Source organism: Protopterus annectens, chromosome 3.part0, assembly GCF_019279795.1.
Source record: "Protopterus annectens isolate FY-2018-M chromosome 3.part0, PAN1.0, whole genome shotgun sequence".
Lineage (NCBI taxonomy): Eukaryota > Metazoa > Chordata > Ceratodontiformes > Protopteridae > Protopterus > Protopterus annectens.
The window spans coordinates 719,640,514-719,664,487 of NC_056731.1; the positions used below are offsets into that span (position 1 = coordinate 719,640,514).

At 36.0% G+C, this 23,974-nt stretch overlaps 1 protein-coding gene across 1 annotated transcript in view; it reads left to right on the forward strand.

Annotated features, from left to right (window-relative positions):
• The window catches only part of LOC122796911 (ATP-binding cassette sub-family A member 13-like), a 3,979,956-nt gene that overhangs the window by 1,346,491 nt on the left and 2,609,491 nt on the right, over positions 1-23,974 (forward strand). The window contains exon 21 of the mRNA XM_044065669.1: positions 12,305-12,554. Within this exon, the coding sequence (XP_043921604.1) occupies positions 12,305-12,554 (250 nt within the window). The remainder of the gene's footprint in view (positions 1-12,304; positions 12,555-23,974) is intronic.

The window sequence follows — 23,974 nt, forward strand, 5'->3', positions numbered from 1 at the left end:
GAGTGACTTTGGTAGTCCCTGAATTCTTTTTTTTTTTTCTCAAAACAAGTTTATTGTTTTAACATATAAGAGAAATATCATAACAATTTTATACAAATAATTAAAAATAGGTATTATTATAATATTCAACAAAACAACTAAAGTATTTACAAAGACATCCACTACAATCAGATCAATTAATTAAACTAAAATACTGTGCTATTGAAATTAGAATTTTTTTAACAAATTTTGTAAATTATCCCATACAATATAATGTGATGTTTTTCTAGTTGTTCTCATTCTAATTGTGCTTATTTCCATATGACACATTATATTCATAACATTTTTAAATTCATTGAACGAAGGAGGTGTATCTGAAATCCAATTTCTAGTTATTATTTTCCTAGCCACTGCTAGGATAGACCATAACAAGGGAAGCTTAATCTTTTAACACATTGAGGTACAGGTGTGTTGAATAATATAAGAGACTTAGAAATAATGAAATTATCTGTAAAAAGAGCCTGCAAAAATTCATTAATTGACTTCCAGTATTCTTTCAACTTCATACAGTCATAAAACATATGAGCCCAGTCAGCATTAATTTCTACATTACATCTCTTACATAGATTATCTTTATTATTAATTTTATTCATCATCAAAGGTGTATAAAAAGATCTATGTAAAAATTTCCATGTATAAAAGTCTCCAGACAATGGAAGATGCAGTTCTATAAGCAGATTCCAATATATATTGTTTATCTTGTTGAGTTGGTGGGTCCCCATTAATAGAGGTGAAATAATTCCAGTATGAATTTACATTGTAAAAAGTTTCTTGTCTGATAATTTTATGTATATATGAAAGTTTACCTTTATCAGAAACTTTATGCTGTAAATTTATTATCAAGTAATCAATCAGTTTTGGAATAGATTCTTTAACTGTTATAGACATTAGATCTATTCTATCAATGAGATGTTGTCTAAAGATCTGAACCTCTAACCAGCAAGTTTCTTTTAGATCAAATTCTTGTTTTAAGAAATCTAGATTTTTAACTTTATTATCAGATATCAGCTGATACCAGTACTTTAGATTATTATCTATAGCTAAATGAGCTCCTTCAGAAGTAGATGACATAAGCATACCCTGAGTATAAATTATAGGAATACAATAAAATTCCATTCCCTATACTTAGGGTGCATGAATATAAAGTTACGATAACTAATAATAATATTTAATGGGTAACAGACCATATGTTTAGGTGTAATAGGTGAAGTACAAAATTCCTTTAGCAACCACAACATGGAGTTATTTATAATCATATTTTTATGTGTTAAGGAGATTTTCATGAAGTGCATACTAATTAGCTCCCAATAATCTTTCCATTTTGACATATGACCGATCTATTAATAAAGTAATAACTTTTATAATAGAAGAGATAATATATAAATTAAAGTCTGGAAAAGAAATACTCCCTTGAGACCAGCTATTAGTATGTTTCTTTAATGCAATCCTAGGTCTATTAGGTGCCCATAAGAAATTTAACATTAGTGTATTCCGTTTCTTGATAGTTATTTTTGTAGGTGAAAGTATTATTGATTGTATTAAGTATAAAATCTTGGGGAATATTATCATTTTAATAATTGTAAGTCTCTCCTCCATAGTAAAAAACATATTATTCCAGGTATTAAAAGATTTTGTATATTAAGAAAACAGGTATTATAGTTATTATATATAATAGATTTAATATCTTTAGATAGTATTATACCTAAATAAGTTATCTGACCTGAGTTGGGTACATATTTAGTAAAATCACTAATGAGAGTATTTTTCGTGTATATATAGGTAGTATTTTAGTTTTTCTTCATTGAATATTAAACCAGAAATACTTTTAAAATTCATCATTTTATCAAATAAAGACTGCATAGAAGAATTAGATCCTGCTGATGTAATTAGAACATCATCTGCAAAAAGTTGAATTTTTGATGTTGTATTTTCTTCTATTTCAAAACCCTCTATGTCAGTACTGTTTCTAATCAAATTAGCCCAAGGCTCCATTACTAAAGTGAATAATAGTGGAGAAAGTGGACATCCTTGCTTTGTACCTTTAAGAATGGGTATTTTTTGTGAAACGTATGTTCCTACCTTAATATAAGCCAGTCCCTGAATTCTGACTGTCATTAGGAAGTATTTTTTTTAAAAACAAGACATTTGCCATTATGTTTGCAAATGTACTGCACTTGATTTTATGTATCCTGCTCATGACCCTAGGTCATTCATAAAAGGTCTTCAGCCCAGTAAATAAATAAACAAATAATTGCTATGACTTTCCCAGTTTGACAAAAACTTCTTACACTAATGACCCCTATCTCAACCAAAGTGTTAACTTTTCTACTTTATCTTTGAGCATTATAGCCTGTTTATTTTCCTAAGACAGATCTATATATTGATTGACATTTGGGCATTTTGTGCTTATATTAAATGTTTTTGGAATCACAGGCAACAGCAAACAGCTGCCTTGGAAAGACTAAAATGATTTTGACATTCACTGTTGGCATAATCTTTGGACAAACTGCTGTGTTCTGATTTGAGGAATTTAGTGTGCTTACAGCCATCTGAGGCATTGCAAATCTAAAGGCAAGAAAAATGTTTCCAACAAAATATAAATCATTTAAAATTTGAACTATTTGCCATTGTTAAATACTGTTGTTAAAATACATAATTTCATATATATATATATATATATATATATATATATATATATATATATATATATATATATATACATATCACACAATTGCCTTATTGTTTTCAAAATCATTAGCTGATGATTTTATTCATTGCAGCCTAAAGGTATTCAAAAGGATAATCATTATGCAGGCAATACCCAAGAACTGAAAAAAAAATGTTAATAGTAATCCTCCACAACCCCAATCATTTCTTTAAAGTTAGTTTAGCTGATAGAATCATTGTTACCTTTATTTAATTGAATTTGTATATGCTGTTGTATTCATGCAGTGTTTTTATTTTATGTACTGCATGTACAGAATTGCTTCTTAAGTCTGACAGTAGACGGCAATTTCTTTCTAGTGTGTGTGTGTGTGTGTGTGTGTGTGTGTGTGTGTGTGTGTGATTTGACTTTAATTAGAATGTCTGCTTTCTGTTGCCATGATGACTGTTTTTGCTTCATATTATTCACTTCCTGTCTCTTCCTACAGTGCTTCATTTTCAGATTCTAGAGTATATGCTTAGAGTTTCTTCAGGAGGTTATTTTTTTTTACCTTATCTGATGCCTTTTACTGTTCTGATTAGGTACTGCATGAAGGCCACTAACCATTCTTGATAATGTATGCTAGCTATAACCCTATACCTGACACTGAAAATAACCCCAACCCTACACCTTACCTTAGGAATAAACATTCCCATAAGACTACCACTCTTCAGACAAATTCTAGTATTTTTATTTTATTTTTTATTTATTTTACATTTGTTGACCAGGCTAGTCTAACTGGATACATGTCCATTTTCAGTAAAGGCCTGGGGAGATAAGCTCCACTTTAAACTAAATAAATCAAGACAGAACAAAAGTCCAAAAAATATCTAAAATACATATACTTGAAGATTTTCTTCAACAACTTTAGTTATACAGAACTAAAATTATACAGACTGTGATTACTGAGTTTAACAAGGCAAATACAGTACTATTACCAAGGGAAAGATATTGAGATTTACCATAAGTATATTGGGTAGGAATGTACCTTTACAATGATGTATATAGGTTATAAAAAATATATAACACTGAGAAATAAGAAAATTATTAAATATATGTACATGAAGTAATTACAGTCATAGTGAAAGAAATAGATTGGTCTATATACAAGGTGGAAGATATGAGCTCACTGAAGAAAGCAATGTTGTTAAGAGCATACTCAGTGATAATTCCTTGGGAATAAGATACTAAGAAGGGAGTGAGGGATGAATTTGCTAATACTGCAAAGTGGGTTATTGGAGGAGAAATAAAATAATGTTATACTATGGATGGGGGGGGGGTAGTCAGGGATAGTACAAGGACATAGCCATTGTGTTTTTAGTTGAATTTTTAGTTGCTTTTTAAAGAGTGGTAATGATGAGAGAGATGTAAGTTTAATGGGAAGCTTGTTCCAAATCTTCCCTACTGAATTAGAGAAAATAGAATCACCTGCCTTGTTGTGGAATTTCTGGATGGTAACCAGTAGTTTATTTGCTGAGCAAAGGGTAGTAAGGTTTGTGTAGGGGGAGATGAGGCTACTGAGAATAGGAGTATTACTAGGCTGGTACAGAATCTTATGGGTAATGGTGAGTTGTTGAAATTCTAGCTGGTTATGTAGTTCTAGCCATCCTAGAAGTTTGAGATTTAGACAGTGGTGAGTTCTAAATGAGGACCCAGTAGCAAACTTGGCAATATTGTTATAAGAAGTGGTCAATTTGTTTAGGTTGCTTTTGGAAAGATTAGTATAAATTGGTGAGGCATAGAAGAGGGTGGAGATCAGATGGGTCTGGGCAATAGTAGATCTGGCTTCTGGGGTGAAAAAAGGTTTTATCCTATACAAGGATCCAAGTTTTCTGTTTACTGTTTTAATAGTGGCATTAATATGTGAGTCAAAGTTGAGGTTGTGGTCAATCAGTATATCTAAGAGTTTTGTAGTTGGGTCAGGAGCTATGATTGTACCATCAATGGATTTAATAGAGAAATCTATTGGGGTGGATTTAATAGTTGGAGTAAATAGTAATAGTTTGTTTTTTTTGGCATTAAAGAGGAGGTGACGTTGTTGGAACCAGTTCTCTACTAGGTTAAATACTGTTTGGGTGATGGACTGGAGTTCAGATGAAGTGGATGATTTACAAATCAAAGTGGAGTCATCTGCATATTGTATGCTGGTAGGTAGAGGTAAATTAGTTGAAAGGTCATTAATGAATATGGAGAAGAGTAGAGGTCCCAAGACAGAGCCTTGAGGGACACCAAGGGTAATAGGGAGATGTTAGGATAGGTTATTATCCCAAAGGACAGCCTGCTGTCTATTGTGCAAGTAGGACTTGAACCATTGTAATGCCTGTGTGTCAAGTGAGAATGAGCTGAGTATGTTGAGAAGTATTTGATGGTTAACCATATCAAAAGCTTTCGATAGGTCAATGAACAGAGGAGAGCATGTTATTGTTTCAATGTTTATTAATGCAGTCTGTAAAGGATAGGAGAGCAGTGGTGGTACTGTGGAATGGTCTAAAACCATGTTGACAGTCAGCTAGAAGGTTATATTGGAGAATGTGGTCAAGAAATTGTTGATGGATGCATTTTTCCATGATTTTGGCTAGTGGTGATAGTAGGGCTATAGGCCAAAAGTTGGAGAGTTCAGTTGAGTTCCCACCCTTGTGAAGTGGGATTATGTGAAAGATTTTCCAGAGTGAAGGAATGGAGCCTTCAGTTATGGTTCTATTGATTAGGATAGAAATGGGATAGGCAAGAACATTTGCAGCAGTTTGAAGGTATTCAGGTGGTAGGAGATCAGCTGAGGGAGTACAAGGTTTAAGTTTATGAAGTAGAGTATAGATGAGGGCTGTAGGAATAGGTTTTAAGTGAAAGGTAGGTGGTAAGGTTGTTGGAGAGGATGAGAGGGTAGTGTTAACAGGTGGTAAGGTGTTAGCTAGAGATGGGACAGTTTCAGTAAAAAAGGTATTGAAAGCATCAGCAATCTGGTTTGGAGAGTTTAGGGAGAGACCAGATGGAGTTGGTATTTTGGAGTGGCCTGGATGTGAAAGTTTATTTATGCCTGACCAGAAGCTTTGGGGTTGAATATGGTGATTTTTTTGGAGTTTAAAGAAATAGTTTTTTTTTATCCTGAAGTATTGATTTTTTTGGTTGCATTTCTTAGCTGTCTAAAGTATTGCTAGTAAAAGTTAATAATTAAGTTTTGTATAACTAATAACTAGAGGAAACTAATGTCAGTGTAAATTGGATGGCCATTACTATTGTACTAGTTGCTTGTTATCTTCATTATATAAAGATGTTATTTTGCCTTGATTTGTTCTGGATTGTGCCTGAAAAAGGTCTGTTGATCAGTGCATGTACCAGGTTAACAAATATATAAATAAATGGATAGACATCATGGGACTACTGGGAAAAATCCAGCAATGGGTATCAGTACATCATAGTCATAATGGACTGTACTACCAAACTCCCAGACTTACCATAACACAAAGCTAATGCAAAAGGCTATTGCCAGGGTTTGGTACTGTTATTCTCAAATATGAGTATATCTAAGGAGACACATTCTGATCAAAGTATTCCCTTTATGTGAATTGTACTGCATAAGTTACATCATCACTTTAAATCCAAAGAGGTGAAGACATCTTCCTCTCTTCCTGCAGAATGTTAGATCAAAACAAATGTTACAGAAAACAATGAAATCATTATAAGAAATAGTATTGATGCAGGTGGAAAAAATTGGGAACGGTTCTTATCTTACACAGTGTTTGCAATCAGGGAAATGACACAAACTTGACCTACATTTATTGCATTTGTACTTCCATGTATCATGCATTTGATAGGACTGCTTGACATTATTAAAGAAACTTCAGAAGAAGAATAAAAGTTACCCAATAAGTATGCTAGAATTGTATCTTTATTGGCAGGATAGGTTAAAGATGGTAAAGCATACAAACAAGGAACAGGAAATGACACACATCATTTATAACAGAAATGTATCACTTAGAGAAATTAACCAAGGAGATCAGGTAGTAGTGCTAGGAACTTCTGTGACACCTGTGCACTGGCCCAGCAATCAAGGAGCCTCAATCCTCACCACTAACACCAGTGAGGGACGTCCATATAGGGAAAGGATAATAAATATACACACACAGTAAAGTACAATTTCCCTTTAGAGCACACAGAGATCACAGTCAGTCTGGGGCTGGTTTCTCCATTTCTGTCCAGGTCCCCAAATAGACTCCCCACTGGCACAGCTATATTGTCCAGATCTCAGCTTAGTGGGCAAGCTAAAACCTCCAGCACCCTCTTTGACCAACTAGTGATACGTGTCCCTGCTCAAAGTAGCTGACACATACACACTTTGAGATAAGAGTTATATACAACCACACAGACACTCCTGGGGAAGGCTAGCACAGGTTCTCCAGCTGTGCCCCTTTTCTGCCCAGTCTAAAATGTAGTATCAGCTGCCACATCCCACTAATATCAGCTACTCAAAGGCCCTTCTGACAGGGTTTCCAATTATTACTGTGCAATATTATCCACATGGTAAGTGTGACTGAACAGTCAAAGCTTATTAGAGTGACTTGGTACAGTATCACTATATACATGCAACGTAATCTAGAGCTTAAATTAACTCTACATAAAACAGCCACAGTTGAAAAGTTTAAAAATATTTAATAATAAATAATAAAAACACAAGGCAATACTTCATACTACACAGTGCTAGTCAAGAGTTCAGAGATCACAGAGAAATACTTAAAATAATACAGTAGAAAAGTTCTGACATCACAGAAAAACCCTTAGTCTACTCTTTCAAATTCCTAGCTATTTCTAAGAAAAAACACAGTTCTAAAATAAACATACATATAAAACAGGCAGTGCAGGTGATGTTGGATGTTCTCAAGACAAAATGCTCTGATCTCTCTGATTCTCTCACTTTAAATTGATAACACAGAGTTGCTTCACATGACATCATTCTTCACACTTCTCTGGTGTTTCCAGGCTAACAGAAACTACATTTACATTATTTACACCTGGTCAGAAACCAGAGCAATAAAGGACATTTATACATGCAAATACTAGCCATTAACTCTGGCCTTAAAACAATAGGCAGAATTCCTTTATCCAGACATATCGGAGCTGACTTTAAAGATCAAACAATTCTACCATGCTTGACTTAGCTTTCTTACAGAAGACTGCACTGTTGTTACATTTTTGCAGTTCAATATCCAACTGAGTCTTTTCACATTTATGAGAACAAGTCTGTGGCTTTTACATTAATATTTACAAATGACAGCATTATCTACAAAATTATATCTGGCTAGGCTGGCAGCCTTCACCTATCTTCACAACTTCAACGGGAAACAATTTTCTGAGGGATGGAAAATATAAATGCAGTAAACTCTCTAAGTGTCTATAGCCAGGAAAGAGAAATACACGGCATATTTAAGCATTTTATGTGTTGAATCCATAGAAAGAAATTGGAAATTCTGCAGAAAACATAAAAGAGAGACCGGAGAATGTTTACCTAGAATATAGATAAATGAACCCTTGTCAAATGTACAAAAGCTGAGGTAATGGAATGTTCTCAGAGATGTCAGTGAGAACTGAACTAAGAGAGTTTAATACAGACACAACACTCTGAATGAACGTTAAGACTAACATCTTAGAGAATACCAGTGTCACAGAAACAATTAAGAGAAGTCCACAAATGCTCAAACTAGATATATTTATTTTATTTATTTTACTTTATTTTACATTTGTTGCCTGGGTTAGTCTGACTGAGCTTAGAGGCTCATTTTCAATGAGACCCAGGGAGAAAAGCTCCACAGTGAGATAAAATTTCATTACATAAGAACAATTATGTTATATGAACATATAACACAAGAATCATAACATGAATTGAGCAGCCCACTGTGCTAATTTCTAAGATTGATGGTGTTATCAAATTCTGCATTAGTTTGGTAGTTATTCCATTTGAAGAACTGATGAGATGATAGATATCTTCAGGAAGTCCAGATAATTGATCACACTAGGCTCAATGAAGGGCTGCTGGAAATACTTGCTCTTTTACCAAAGGACAAAATAAAATAGATTTTGTAAACACTGATGGTCTGTTTCAAAACCATTTAGTCTACAATGAGGCCCAGAAACTTAAAACATTGCAATCTCACTCATGATGTGCCATAGCATACCTGGATAACATAGTCATTCAATCAGAGGACTATGAATCTATGTTATCTTACGAAAAGGCTGTGTTATAATTCATTAAAAAGATAAATGACTGTAAAATCTAAGGAAAGTAAACTGTATATTGGGGAAGTGAAATACTTAGGCTACCATACCGGGAAATACCACAAATAAAAAATAGAGACAATTGAAACTGGACTGTACCCTCTGCCAGGAGATTGGTAAAAGTTTTCCTTAGACTAGATGGAAACTGCAAAAAGACTGTACCCAATTTTTCCTATTGCCTTTCCTTTTACAGATACTTGTAGGAGAAAGGCTGTTGTTGGTGTAGAGTTCTATGTTAGTAATGCCTGACTTTATTACAGAATGTACTCAATCTAGAAAAATTTCAGAGGTAGCTTTTGGTGGTGATGTTATCTCTAGATATTAAGTTGAGGAGTAGCAGGATACTAAATAATGTAGAATGAATAATCCCAGCTCGTGAGAAAGTATCTCATTATTAAATAGACCTTCAGTACTGTGACATACAATTAGTTAGGCTGACACTCGAGATTGGTAACAAATTGTGGACCACAAACTGCTAGAAATTTCCAGTTGTGTCACTGGGTACTATTCCTATAATCCTTTCAATGTACAGTGACCCACAGGCCCAGTCTAGACATAGTATATATATATATATATATATATATATATATATATATATATATATATATATATATAAATATATATCTACATGGTCTATATCACTTGGTCAAATCACTATTTAGTGAACTCCTCTTCGTCGAACACCTATTGAGTGAACAAACTAATCATCAAACTAAATCTTCAGTGAAAACGTTCATAGGGCAAAACAATGGTTGGCCACCATCTGGAGTTAACTCTTTTCCTCACTGTAGTGGAATCTTGGGGTTGGTATATACATGTTAGATCTTGCTTCTGTGTCCATGCAGGCCATGTGATTCAGTGTTTAACATTTGTTTGCTCCTATGATCCTTAATATTCTCAACTTGTGACCTTCTGGTCTCATTATTTTGAGATTCAAAATTGTTATGATCGCAAATATGATAGTAAACCTATATATATATATATATATATATATATATATATATACACACACACACACACACACACACACACACACACACACACATATATCTATCTATAATATATATATTTAGATAGATATAGATAGATATATGTGCATATGACAGACATTCAAAGTATCTAAACTTTGAATGCTTGTCATACCATTAAAGCAGTTCAAATCACAAAGATTTGAATAATACACTCCAGTTTGAATCACAAAGATTGAAAATAAACACCACGCCAGCTGTTAATTTTATATCCCAACTCTGAGGCTGCACTGTAGTGGGGTAAGGTCAAATTCCTTGATCCCCACTGTAACATGATCTTGCATTGAAAAAGCTAGTATATGTGATCAGCTGATATTTGATCTACTGTACTGCCTTTTTTTATATTCAAAAAGTTACCACATTGATGGGTGGAACAGAACCAATACATATATATCTAGATATCTCTCTCTCTCTCTCTCTCTCTCATTAGATATATATATATATATATATATATATATATATATATATATATATATATATATATATATATATATATAAAGAGCGAGAGAGAGAAAGAAAGAGATCTATATGTAGATAGATACAGATATAGATGCAAATATCGATATAGATATAAATAAAGATATACATATATATATATATATATATATATATATATATATATATATATATATAGACTTAGGTTAACTGAAATGAAAACAAACTTACTTATTTTTGACTGATGCCCTCATAATGAAACTTGCGCTACAAAATCTCAATAGAGCAAAATGCAAAACGACTGCAAAAGGAAAACGATTTCCTTTCCTTTTGCAATCTTACTCAAACATTCTGCCATCACCCACAGACCAAATTTTAGTGAATAGTGATAGTGATACTGAAAGGGTTTATCTAATGTATGGTACAGACTTAGGATTACGGACCTCAACCCCACCCCACATCACCTTACGAATGCATGCTAACCCCAACCATAATTCTAACCCTACACCTAACCTATGAAAACTCTTTCCATAGCACTATCAATACACAGGCTATGTTCTGATACATACGTACACTCACACACACACACACACACACACACACACACACACACACACACACACACACACACACACACACACACACACACACACACATAAGCAGCTAAACAATGCACTAAATCTATCCCCTTACCTAACTCTTACCTTAATGCTAACCCATATACAATTGCACACTCACTCCTAGCCCCAGTGCTGAAAGTTTTAAAATTTAAAAATATAAACACCACTTACCTGCTTACCTGCATTCGTAACCATCCTCCATTCAGCAAATACAGACTTTGACAAACATTTCTTTTCTAGAAACACATACCTGATATAGTTCCCACCCAGGCACACTTTTGAAAAAAGTACTCACTTGACCACAACACACACACACACACACACACACACACACACACACACACACACACACACACACACACACACACACACACACACACCTATCTATCTATCTATCTATCTATCTATCTATCTATCTATCTATCTATCTGTCTGTCTGTCTGTCTGTCTATCTATATATCTATCTATCTATAGCTGTAGTGCCATTAGGGTAAACTGCAGCTTGAGAAAATGTGTAATTGATTGATGTACAGTTTGGTCGACTAAGGTAACTGAGTTTCTGTTTGGGTTGGAGTCTGTGTGCAACTGTGTGTTTATTAAGGTTAGAGTTAGGATCAGGTAAAGGCATACATTTAGTGTATGTGTGAGTGCCTGCAGGTTAGAGTTAAGGTAGGAGTTAGGTAAGGGGACAGATTTAGCATATGTGTGAATGTGCTTGGGTTTGGATGAGAGGGATAAAGACTTAGTATATATGTGCATGTGTGTGGGTTAGAGTAAGGGTTGGGTAAAGGGATAGATTTAGTGTATGTGTGAGTGTGTGTGTTAGCATTGTGTCCCAGATGTCTTGTGTAATGGTAGTGTTATGGAAAGCATTTTTTAAAGTTAAGGTTAAGGGTAGGAACATGGTTGGATTAGGGTTAGAACGCATTACTAAGCTGGAGGAAGGAGTGACCCTCATCAGACTATACTCATAATTATTCATAGGCACATACTTTTTATTATATGCTTCTTTCTATTTATCTGTTTATCTGTATGTATGTATGTCTGTCAATCTAACTGTCTGTTATTCAGCATCACTGATGCACACAATCTGGTTTTATTAAATAAACATTTTCAGTGTATATTTTAAAGACTATCTTTTCTGATGCTTTGCAGTGCTTATTATAAAATATCTTGCAAAAACATTTATACAGTTTTTCAACTTTTTCTAGGTAACTTCCTCATGGGAAATATGAGAGTCAGTGGAGGAAGCCTTGTTCTCTCACAGATAATTGCAGTGCTACTGAAACGTTTCCATTACACTAGACGTGACTGGAAAGGGGCTTTGGCATATCTTGTACTTCCAGTCCTGTTTGTAGCTATGGCAATGGGATTATTTACTATTAAACTGCTTGTGATTGACTATCCTTCACTGAAGTTAGTGCCCGAGCTATACAATAGTGCAGAACATTTATTTTTCAGGTAATGTCTACATTAGTTCTTTACTGTTGTCTGTTTATTTATTCAAAATGCATTTAAAATATTTCCTGAGCATCACATATATTTCTAAAAAGCATTTGGTGAGATTTCACTAGTATTTTAAGATAATATCAGTACATGCATTCTGCATTTCAGTGCTATTATGTGTGTTAATACGATACGAGTTTGCTGCAGAACAAAATGAAAACAAAGCACCTCAGAACAGCATTAGACTGATGTATTATGTAGTGATTTTTCTAAGGCAAAATATTTTTTGCTAATGTTTGGAATAAGTAGTCACGAAGCCGAATGCAGTGATTCATTGGACATCTTTATGTAGTCGCATCTTTTTGTTTGTTTGCAAATTATACTCTGAAGCAACATGCATGATCTGTTCAATAGTATTGATAAAACACATACTGAAATGGATTTTTCACTCTTTCACTACACCATTACTGAATAAGGACATCTTACTTAAATTGCCATATGTGGCCAATATTGTATACCACAAAATTTGTGTTTTGACATTACAGCTATTTTTTATTTTCTCTGTCTGTTTTACATTAAGTAAAATCTAATAACACCTTTGCAAAATGCATCTCTTGCCAGGGACCCATAATATTAAACTTCTATCTTTATAATCCAAGCCTACATATAAACGCCTTGACTGCTATTATAGAAAGAGCATTTCAGTTTATTATCTGAACCTGTTCTCTTAAAAGAGCGGAAACTCCCAAGGCATTTAACCTTTCAGTTTAGATTAATCATGCATTGACTAAATGACATGCAGTTAATCATTGCAAACATAAATCAGTTGCTATAAAACAAATTTGCTGCAAAGATGGCAAGCTTGTTTCAATACTGAATACAATGACTGGATATGCAGATATGCAAAAATAATATGGGACCATACTTAGAATAAAAGTTGCTGTACTTAATAAACACACAGCTTGCAAGTATTCTTTTTTTACATGCATTAGGCAGTAATATATGATATATGCTTTTCTCATAGACATGGACATGGACATGTGGGTAATCTCATAGGCATGATATGAGATATTTGACAGCAATAAATCAACACACTGACAAACACAACCACACTGTGACAGCTTTGCATCTATCGCACACAGACAATAGGAATTACACAATCATTATATTGTAAATGGAGCCACCTATACTGAGACAGAAAATATAGCAAATCTACTGGTCGATATGTTCAGCTTCAACTTTACCCATTTCTCCTCTTTGCTCTTTCCTCAGGAAATAACATCAAATATAACTCCCCATGCTATCACTAGGGAACATGTCCTCAATGCTCTCTCTAAGGCCAACAACACTGCATCAATGGGCCCAGAGAAACATTCCAGGATGCCTTCTAAATAGCATGAAGCATGACCTATTAGGTCCTCTGGAAATGCTGTTCAACTGTAGCCTCCAAACAGGCTTCAGGCCTCATGAATGGAGAACAGCAACAGTGATCCATCTGCACAAAGGCGGGCCATCTACAGACCCTGGAAACTACAGATCCATAAGTCTCAGTAGTCTTATATGTAAAACCATGGAAAGAATTATCATGGAAATGATCAGCAGTGATATAGTAAATCTCTAGACACTGGACCCAACCCAGTTTGGTTTCATCAAGAGCTGGTCATGCCTATCCAGCATGGTAGACTTCATTGAGAAGGTTGCTAAAGCAATGGATGATGACAAAATGGTTCACACTGCCTACCTTAACCTGGCCAAGACATTTAACACAATAGTAGAACACAAAAACACAGAAATCCTCTACCAGCAAATGAAACAGCTGGTGTAAAATATAAGTAGAATTGAAACAACTAAGCAAACACCAACTGTACCATGGCTAGGAAGTGTTATTGTAGAAACACAGGTAAGCGCTTTCAGGGATGTACCCCTTCATCAGACAACTTACAAAAAACACTTCATTCCTTATATAGTATTGGCAGAACACATGATATCAATTAGGTCTTAAAGATGCAATGTTAAGAACAAGTTCTGAATACATAGAAGCAGTTCCTTCTAATGTATGAGATATCTAATATATTCATATAGCTTGTTCAACAATCAATGAGTATTAAAACTTAAGTATATACATGAATCATGGTTTCTCATAGTAATATAATATTACTAAAACCATATGCAACTATACAAGAATGTTAAAATTTTGATTATAACTTTACACATATAAATGTAATCTAATGCAAATCAATAGTGATAATACATTAATAACACATAATTTATAATATGTATATAGCAAAGTCCCAGGCAGGTTTGATCTTCAATATTTCCTCTCATTTGCTTACTGAAACTCAAAAAATGCTGTTAAACAAAGGTTTAACCTTTGTGCCAGCTAAGAAAGCACATCTACCCGAACTTTTGAGAGATCTGAAATTGTTTGGTCGTAGCTTAACCTTAAAAACTATGTGTGGCACTAACGCTCAAATGAATAAAGGCATTTTAAGAAGCCCAGCACATACATTCCCCCTAGTAATGCCACAATAGATACATTTGTTATAATATGTGACAAACAGATCAGAGAGGTATTAAATGTGGGCATCTGTCCTGAGAGTTTCTACAATCTAAGTAAATCTGAATACAAGGCCTTGGAAGAGTTAAAACTAATGAATTCCATTGATATACAGTTTGTAGACAAGGGAGGGGGGTTTGTTGTTCTAGATAAGGGATTATATCTAGAACACATGTTTAAACTGCTAAATAATGATGCAACATATCAATCTCTATCACACATTGTTGTGAAAAGTATCATAAACAAGGTTTCATTTTTAATTTTTGACCTGCTGACCACAGGGATGATTAATGAGCAACTATTTGGCTATTTTACTGTGAGTAGTCCTACCATTCCTGAGGTGTACGGGTTACCCAAGATTCATAAAAATTTATATACATCACCAATGTGTCCCATTGTATCCAACAGAGGGTGGGTAACAGAGCCCCTTTTGATTTTTGTTGAGAAAAATTTACATCCATTATTGAATGATTGTAAAAGTGTTCTTAAAGACTCCAAAATATTTTTGGAAACCCTTAAATTGAAATGGGCTGACACTAATGGTGATAGCTGTTGTTTTTTTGTGACAATGGATGTAGAATCACTGTTCACTGTCATACCCAATGAATGGGGGATTGACAATATAAGGGAGTTACTTAACACAAATTACACTAGGAACAAATGTGATTTGATTTGTGCATTGTTAGATATTATATTGACTAATAATGTCTTCATTTTTCACAGGGAATATTATATACAGAAGGGTGGCGTGGCTATGGGCTTGTGCCAATAGCTACGCCAACCTCTCCCTAGTACAATGGGAATGAACTCATGTGTTATCTAATGCTATATACAGCAAGTATATTAGCTGGTACACTAGGTTTGTGGATGACATCTTTTTGCTGTGGCATGGCACTGAGGCTGATTTAAATGAATTATTTTCTTATTTGAATAATATTACTCGGTTCCTTAGGTTTACATCTAAGTATTCCACTCAAGAGATTGATTTCTTGGATGTTAAAGGTTAGGAAAGATGTCTTGTATCACATCAAAACCAGCCTATATAGAAAACCTGTCAGGAAGAATAACTATCTACACAGCACTGGTATGCATCCCAACCATACCAAGCGGAATATCATTAAGGGTCAGGTTTATAGAACTATGAGATTGTTCAATAATTATGGTAAATTAGCTGGTGTTTTACAACTATTGAAGACCGAATTTTTGGAGAGGGGTACAATGCACACATTATTGACAAATGCATTAATGAAGGTTGGAGTAATAGAAATGGAATGTGTAGACCTTATTTTAATGAATATGTGAGTACTGAACCTAATAACCACATTTTTAAATACAATATGGCCAGCCATAAGCATGGTGTTATTGATAATACCCTTAGAATGCCATTATAATTTGCTAGTAATATCAATTTAGTTTGTGATGTCATTACCAAGAATTGGGGCATTCATTCTACAACTGATAACCTACAAGGTATTATTGGGCCTAAACCCAGTTTCACATTCAGGAATAACAGAACATTAAAAAGTCATTTATTTTAGAAGAACAATACATCAGCCACCCTGAATAGATCCGATAGACTGGGTACCTATATATGTAGAGATTGTGCAGCCTGTAAACATATTCATACTGGTAGAAGTTTTGTACATACAAAAAAGACCATAGTGAAGAACTTCTCTAAAGCAAACTTCACACTACTCAAGACTGGTGTGGTATCCTTCAAGGCCCCTGAGCCAGAGGAAACCACAACCCAAGCTGCGGAAGCCCTTACAAATGCCTTCTATGAACACCTCCAGGACTGCATGGATCAGGCAATCCCAAATAAAACCAAGACTCTTTCCACAAAGGGCAAACGTCCAGTCTGGTGGACCCCAGCCATTAACAAACTTTACAATAAGAGGAGAAAGCTATTACATGATAGAACAAAATCCATAAAAGGGAAGTCACCCTGATCATTATTAGTAAAAAATACGAGCACTCATAAAATCAACTAAGGCCAATTTTGAGAGAAAAATTGCCATGGATTCAAAGGACAATCATAAGGCCTTTTCAGCTATGTTAGGAACCTGGGTGGAAACTCCCAGATATGCTCAGAATTAGTCCAAAATGATACAAAAATCACTGAACCCACAGACATTGCCAACATACTGGCAGACAGGTTCAGTGCAAACTTCACCCCCCTCCCCTAAAGGAGAGATAACTATCCCAGCCGAGTGTAGCCTCCCGGACATCTCAAATGCGCAGGTGAAAGCTGCTCTCTCTAAAGCTAAAAACACAGCATCAATGGGACCGAATGGTGTCCCCGGCTGTGTGCTACACGAGCTAAATGAGGAATTAAACCGCCACATAAGGCAGCTGTTTAATCTCGGCCTTACCACAGGATACGTGCCCAAGGAGTGGCGACGGCAACTGTGGTCCCACTCCACAAAGGCGCCTCCACGGACCCTGGTAATTACCCATAAGCTTAACAAGTCTAGTCTGCAAAGCTATGGAGAGGATCATAATGGAGCTCATAAACAAAGATATAGGGGACTTGCAGACATTGGACCCGACCCAGTTTGGCTTTGTCAAGGGAAGATCATGCCTTTTGAACTTGGTCGACTTCTTCGAAACAGTCACCAAGGCCATTGATGAGGGAAAGGCAGTCCATACAGGCACAATACCCCACTCGGGTATTGTAGAAAAACTTACCAGCTTAAATGTAAACCCGTATGTCACAAGATGGGTTGCAAACTGGCTTAAGGACAGAACCCACAGGGTTAGAGTTGCTGGCGCTGTGTCAGACTCCAAGCCGGTCACAAGTGGTGTCCCACAGGGCTCGGTCCTTGGCCCTATTGTTTGGCATCTACTTCTCAGAAGTACAGGCCAACATGGGAGGACTTTGGCTGACAAAGTTTGCAGACGACTGCAAACTGGTCGCCATAGTGGAAAGTGCATCGGACACGGATATCCTCCAGAAGGGACTCACGGAAACAGATAGCTGGTGCCAGAGCCATGGCCTGAAGTTAAACGCCAAAAATGTATAGTCATACCCTTCTGGAAAAACAAGGTAACCCCAAGCTACCATATAGGTGGCAATCCACTAAGCACAGAAGAGGTTATCAGGGACCTGGGGACCCAGGTTGACAGTGGCCTTTCTTTTGACACTCACATTGCTAAAGTGGTTAGAAAGACCTTCTACATTGCCCACCTGATCATGAAGGGATTCACATCCAGATCTAGTGAGGTCATTGTTCCCCTGTACTCTTCACTTATCAGACCAATGATCGAGTACAATGCCCCATTCGGGATGTATCTCACCCGACATCTGCAGCAATTGGAGAGACCCCAAAAGTTCCTCACCAAAGGATAAAGGGACTCCAAAATCTGTCATATGCTGCCAGATTGAAGAAACTCCAGCTCTATTCAGTCGCATACCGTCTGCTCAGAGGTGACATGTGCCTGACATACAAGGCCATGTCCAACCTGGAATTAATGGACATGCTCCACCTCAAAAAATCCAAATCCACCAAAACCACTAGAGCAAGCGACTTAAACCTTAGCACGGATATAAATAGGACACGCTGGAGGGATAGATTTATCACTCAGAGACTCCCTATGCTGTGGAATAAAATCCCGGTCCATGTGAGGCAGAGCACCTCGCTGACTCTGTTCAAGAGAAATCTAGACCTGTGGATGGGAGATCGTAGATTTACCCCAGGAATCATCTCTGTGTCACTGCTGGACAGAGGCACAACAAACTAATGGGCACAGTATTTTTTCATATAAGGGGTGGCGTAAGCCACAATAATTTGGGCTAGGCTTATAAATGCCTTAGGGCAGATAGCCTAGTATAAACCTATGAACCTATTTAAGGGTTTCAGTTTCAATAGCAGTCGATATGCTGACTGCATAACATCTAATGTAGCGTATCTCGCCTATTGCACTATATGTTTCAGTTTTTACATAGGTAAGACTAATAGACGGTTGAAAGATAAAATATTAGAACACTATAGAGACATCAAGAATTGTAAAGAGAGTAGTGCTATTGCTATGCATAACAAGAACGAGGGACAAGATCATAATTTTAAGTTCCTTGTTCTACAGATTCTTCTTGAGAGATTGAGAGGTGGAAATTTGTCTAATGACACAGAGGTTGCAGAACAAAAATAGATCATGTTGTTTAACTCAGATAAACCCCCAGGTCTGAACAATATGGTGTCCTTGAAACCTTTTTTAAAAGCTCATCCACTTAAACATTGATTGTTATCATTTTAGTATTTTAACAATAAAGTTTTAACAATTGTAATTTATGCTCAGATATTATAACACATTAAGTTTATTTATTTTATTCATCTATTCATGTGCATACATATATATATATATATATATATATATATATATATATATATATATATATATATATATATATATATATATATATATATATATATATATATATATCATATACATTTACCAATCTAATATGCCATTTATATTCTTAGACTTTTATATACACATTAATATGTCTTTTCTATATACATATTATAAATCATATGTTATTAATGTATTATCACTATCGATTTGCATTAGATGAAATTTATATGTTTTAAGTTATAATCAAAATTTTAACATTCTTGTATAGTTGAATATGGTTTTAGTAATATTATTATATTATTATGAGGAACCATGATTCATGTTTATACTTGAGTTTTAATACTCATTGATTGTTGAACAAGCTATATGAATATATTAGATATCTCATATATTAGAAGGAACTGCTTCTATGTATTTTGAACTTGTTCTTAACATTGCATCTTTAAGACCTAATTGATATCATGTGTTCTGCCAATACTATATAAGGAATGAAGTGTTTTTGTAAGTTGTCTGATGAAGGGGTACATCCTTGAAAGCGCTTACCTGTGTTTCTACAATAAAACTTTCTAGCCATGGTACAGTTGGTGTTTGCTTAGTTGTTTCAATTCTACATTTAATACAATACCCCACTTGGGCATTGTTGACAAACTCAAGAGGTTAGGTACAAACTGATACATCACCCAGTTGATAGCCAACTGGCTCACAGACAAAGGAGCAAGGAAGCTAGAATTTGTGAATCTACCTCTACAAAGAGGACAATCAGAGGTGGAGTCTCTCAGGGATCAGTCCTTGGACTGCTCCATTTTGGCATTTAATTCTCTGAAGTCAAGGCCAATGTCAATGGTTTCTGTCTGACTAAATTTTTAGATGATTGCAAATTAGGAGCTTTCATTGAATTCCACACAGATGTAAATGTTCTCTAGGAAGTGCTGACAGATAAACAACTGGTGTCAGAGCCATGGACTAAAAGTAAATGCCAACAAATGCTTAATAGTATCCTTTGGGAAGTCATCCAGTCCTGTTAACTATCATATTGAAAACATACCCCTTAGAGTTGACCCAATAGTCAGGGACTTAGGGGCAAACATAGACAGTAATCTATCCTTTGACCATCATTCATCAATGAAGAATTCATTCTGTGTTGTGCAACCTATAAACAAAGGTATGGCATCTAAGTCAAATGAAGTCATTGTTCTACTGTATTTGGCATTCATTAGACCTATCATTGAGTACAAGGCCTCCTTTGGTATGTACCTAACCAGGCATACCTAACAATTGTAACATCCACAGAGGTTGTTTGCTAAAAGAATACAGGGCATAAGTAAAATATCCTGTGCTGACCACCTCAAGGCCCTAGCCCTGTATTCTATTCCCTCCAGGTTTTTGATCGAAGAGCCATGCCTGACATACAGGGCATTGTCATACCCCACCCTTATGGACCTCCTGCATATCCACAAAACAAACAACACCAGAACTACCCATTATAAAGAATTAAACTTTACCTGTGATATAAATAGGACCTGCTAGAGAGACAAGTAGGCATCCTGCTACCCTATCTCTGGAACAGGCTCCCATCCATGTGGGTATGCATCCTGCTACCCTATCTCTGGAACAGGCTCCCATCCATGTAAAGCAGAGTTCCTCCTTAACCCAATTCAAGTGCAACTTGGACAATTGGATAGAGAACAGGAAATGCATCCCTTATTTGGCCCCTATGTCTCTAATGGACACAGGCAACCTGATAATGGTTCATCTCTCAAGACCCTGCTTACACTTATCAAGGGTATCAGGACTTGTCAGAGATTTGGGATGAATGACTAAACTTAAAAAGGTCCTTGCTGTTACTAACCTAATAAATAGCTATGAACCTATGAACCTATAAATACTCATGTATGTGAGATGCATACTGATGTACACATCATGTGCGGTATAAAGATGTGCCAGCTGACATACACTGTTCAAGTATGATGGCATCCTGCCCCCATGGCATATCAAAGCATGCAAATAGAATTAGCATTCACTGACATATATACCTTGTGTGGCATATAGCTGTCCTATTCCATACTAACAACTCAGATTTAAAGTCATCATTTCTTCCCAGCACATGGAACAGCATATATAGATACAGGAAAATAGAATGAAGGAAGAATGGGGATCCAATTAGTAGAAAGCAGCAGCAGACAGAAAGATACTGCAGTAAGATATACGGAGGTGCAGAGATGCAAAACTGAAATGAAAAAATGGGCTAAAAGATAAATGGTTGAACATCATATTCATAAAGGTTATGGACTACACATACCTCTAATGCCTGTAGGACCCTTAACATGGTGTACGTCATCTCCGGCAGGCTGAGGCCCAGCAACCATCCAAATATGGCCTCCAATGTGCAGAACATCTCCTGCTGAAGATGGGCATCAGCCTGTATATCATCGGAGTCATTCACTGCAAACACACCCTGTATACTGTTCCTCTAGTGGACAATAGGTTGCATGATGGATGAGCTACTACTCTTCAGTCCTTGGGGTCTGCCCCCCCCCATGGAGGGGTTACACAGTCATTGCTTAAGGCTCTGCAATAGAGTTTGCACACATGCAAAGGGTCTGCAAGATTCATTGCATTGCTCATAGAAGAATCATAACAGCTGTGGAAAGGAGATCAGAAATTGATACTCATCTCTGGCATGCCAACCAGTGCTGCATTGATGGTACATGGCTCAGTATTCTATCCACTCCTCTATGCATACACAAGTTATGACTGTCACATTGATGGCTTTACATTCAACAAGATGTATACACCATACTTTGGCAATCATTAGCAGACAAAGATATGTGTATGTATTAACCACTGGTTATAGTATGCATATCACTTTGATATTGGTAATGAGAGACATGGCTGTCAGCTGGATAGCTTCCCAGATATGTAGCCTGGGAGCACCCACTGAATGGCTAAGCATAAGGTATTAAAGTGACTCAAATAATACAACAATGGCACAAAATCAGTTGTACAGAAACATAGGACAGAATACTGAAGGTTTATGAGTGGTTACAACACTAAGAACACACTCACATCTCCTAAATCACATCACAGGGTCACACGCTGCTGACCAGTCCACCCACACATTTTATAATTTGTTTACGCTTCTGCAAATCATAGATATCAATAGGGAGCACAAGTCATGGAAGGAGAGGTTCTGATGCTGCATTTCCAGTTGCAGGCCACAGGCCTAGTTAATGTTTCTCTGTATGTCTGTCTGTGTATGCTGCAACTATACATGTAAACATGTATTAGCTAAACACTCAGAATAAAAGTAGTTGCAAATTGCAGTGGTTCTCCAAGTTATAATCTATCAGCCAGTGTGATGCCTGTGCCCTGGCCCAGCAATCAAGGAGCCTCAGTCCTCACCACTAACACCAGAGAGGGCATCTCATATATGAGGAAAGGATAACAAATGCACACAGTAAAGTGCAATTTCCCTTAAGAACACACAGAGATCACAGTCAGTCTGGAGCTGGTCGCCCCCCTGCTCTCCAGGTCCTCAATAAGACTCCACACTAGCACAGCTATAGGGTCCATATCTCAGCCTAGTGGGCAAGCTAAAACCTCTATCACCCTCTCTGTCCAGCCAGTGCTTCGTGTCCCTGCCCAAGTAGCTAACACACATACACACACTTTGAGAAGACTTTATACAACCACACAGACACTCCTGGGGAAGGCTGGCACAGGTTCTCCAGCTGTGCCCCTTTTTCCCAGACTATATGGTAGTACCAGCTGCCAACACCCACTAATAATTATCAGTGACTCAAAGGCCCTTAAAACAGTGTCCAATTATTACTATGCAATATTATTATCCAGTTGATAAGTGTGACTAAACAGTCAAATATATTTGGAGTGACTTGGACAGTAAACTCTATAAATATGCAATATACTCTGGAGCTTAAATTATCTCTACACAAACCAGCCACAGTTAAAAGGTTTTAAAATATTTAATAAATAATTAAAACCACAAGACAATACCTTCTACTACACAGACAGTGCTAGTCAAGAGTTCAGAGATCACATAGAAATACTTAAAATAAATTAGTAGTACAGTTCTGACATCACAGAAGAACACTTAGTCTAATATTTCTAGTTCCTAACTATTTCTAAAAGAAAACACAAGTCTAAGATAACTTACATATGAGCAAGACAGTGCTGTGAGTTGGATGATCAAGACACAAATGCGTAATGCCTTCTGATTCTCTCTGTTTAAATTGAAATTGCAGTTCTGATAAACATTACATCGTTCTTTCACTTTCCTGGTGTTCCCAGGTCAACATTTTGTTATCTTGCAGCTGCAGGAAACCACATTAATAAAAGACATTCCATATGTAAACTCTAGTAATTATTCCTTAAGTTAAAACAATAGGCAGGATGCCTTCATCCAAATTATAAACATTAAAGACAGTCATGAAGTAATTTGAGCTTCAAAGGACAAACACAAAATGCTTGTCTTAGCTTTCTTTACAGCAGAGGGCAATGTTGTTAC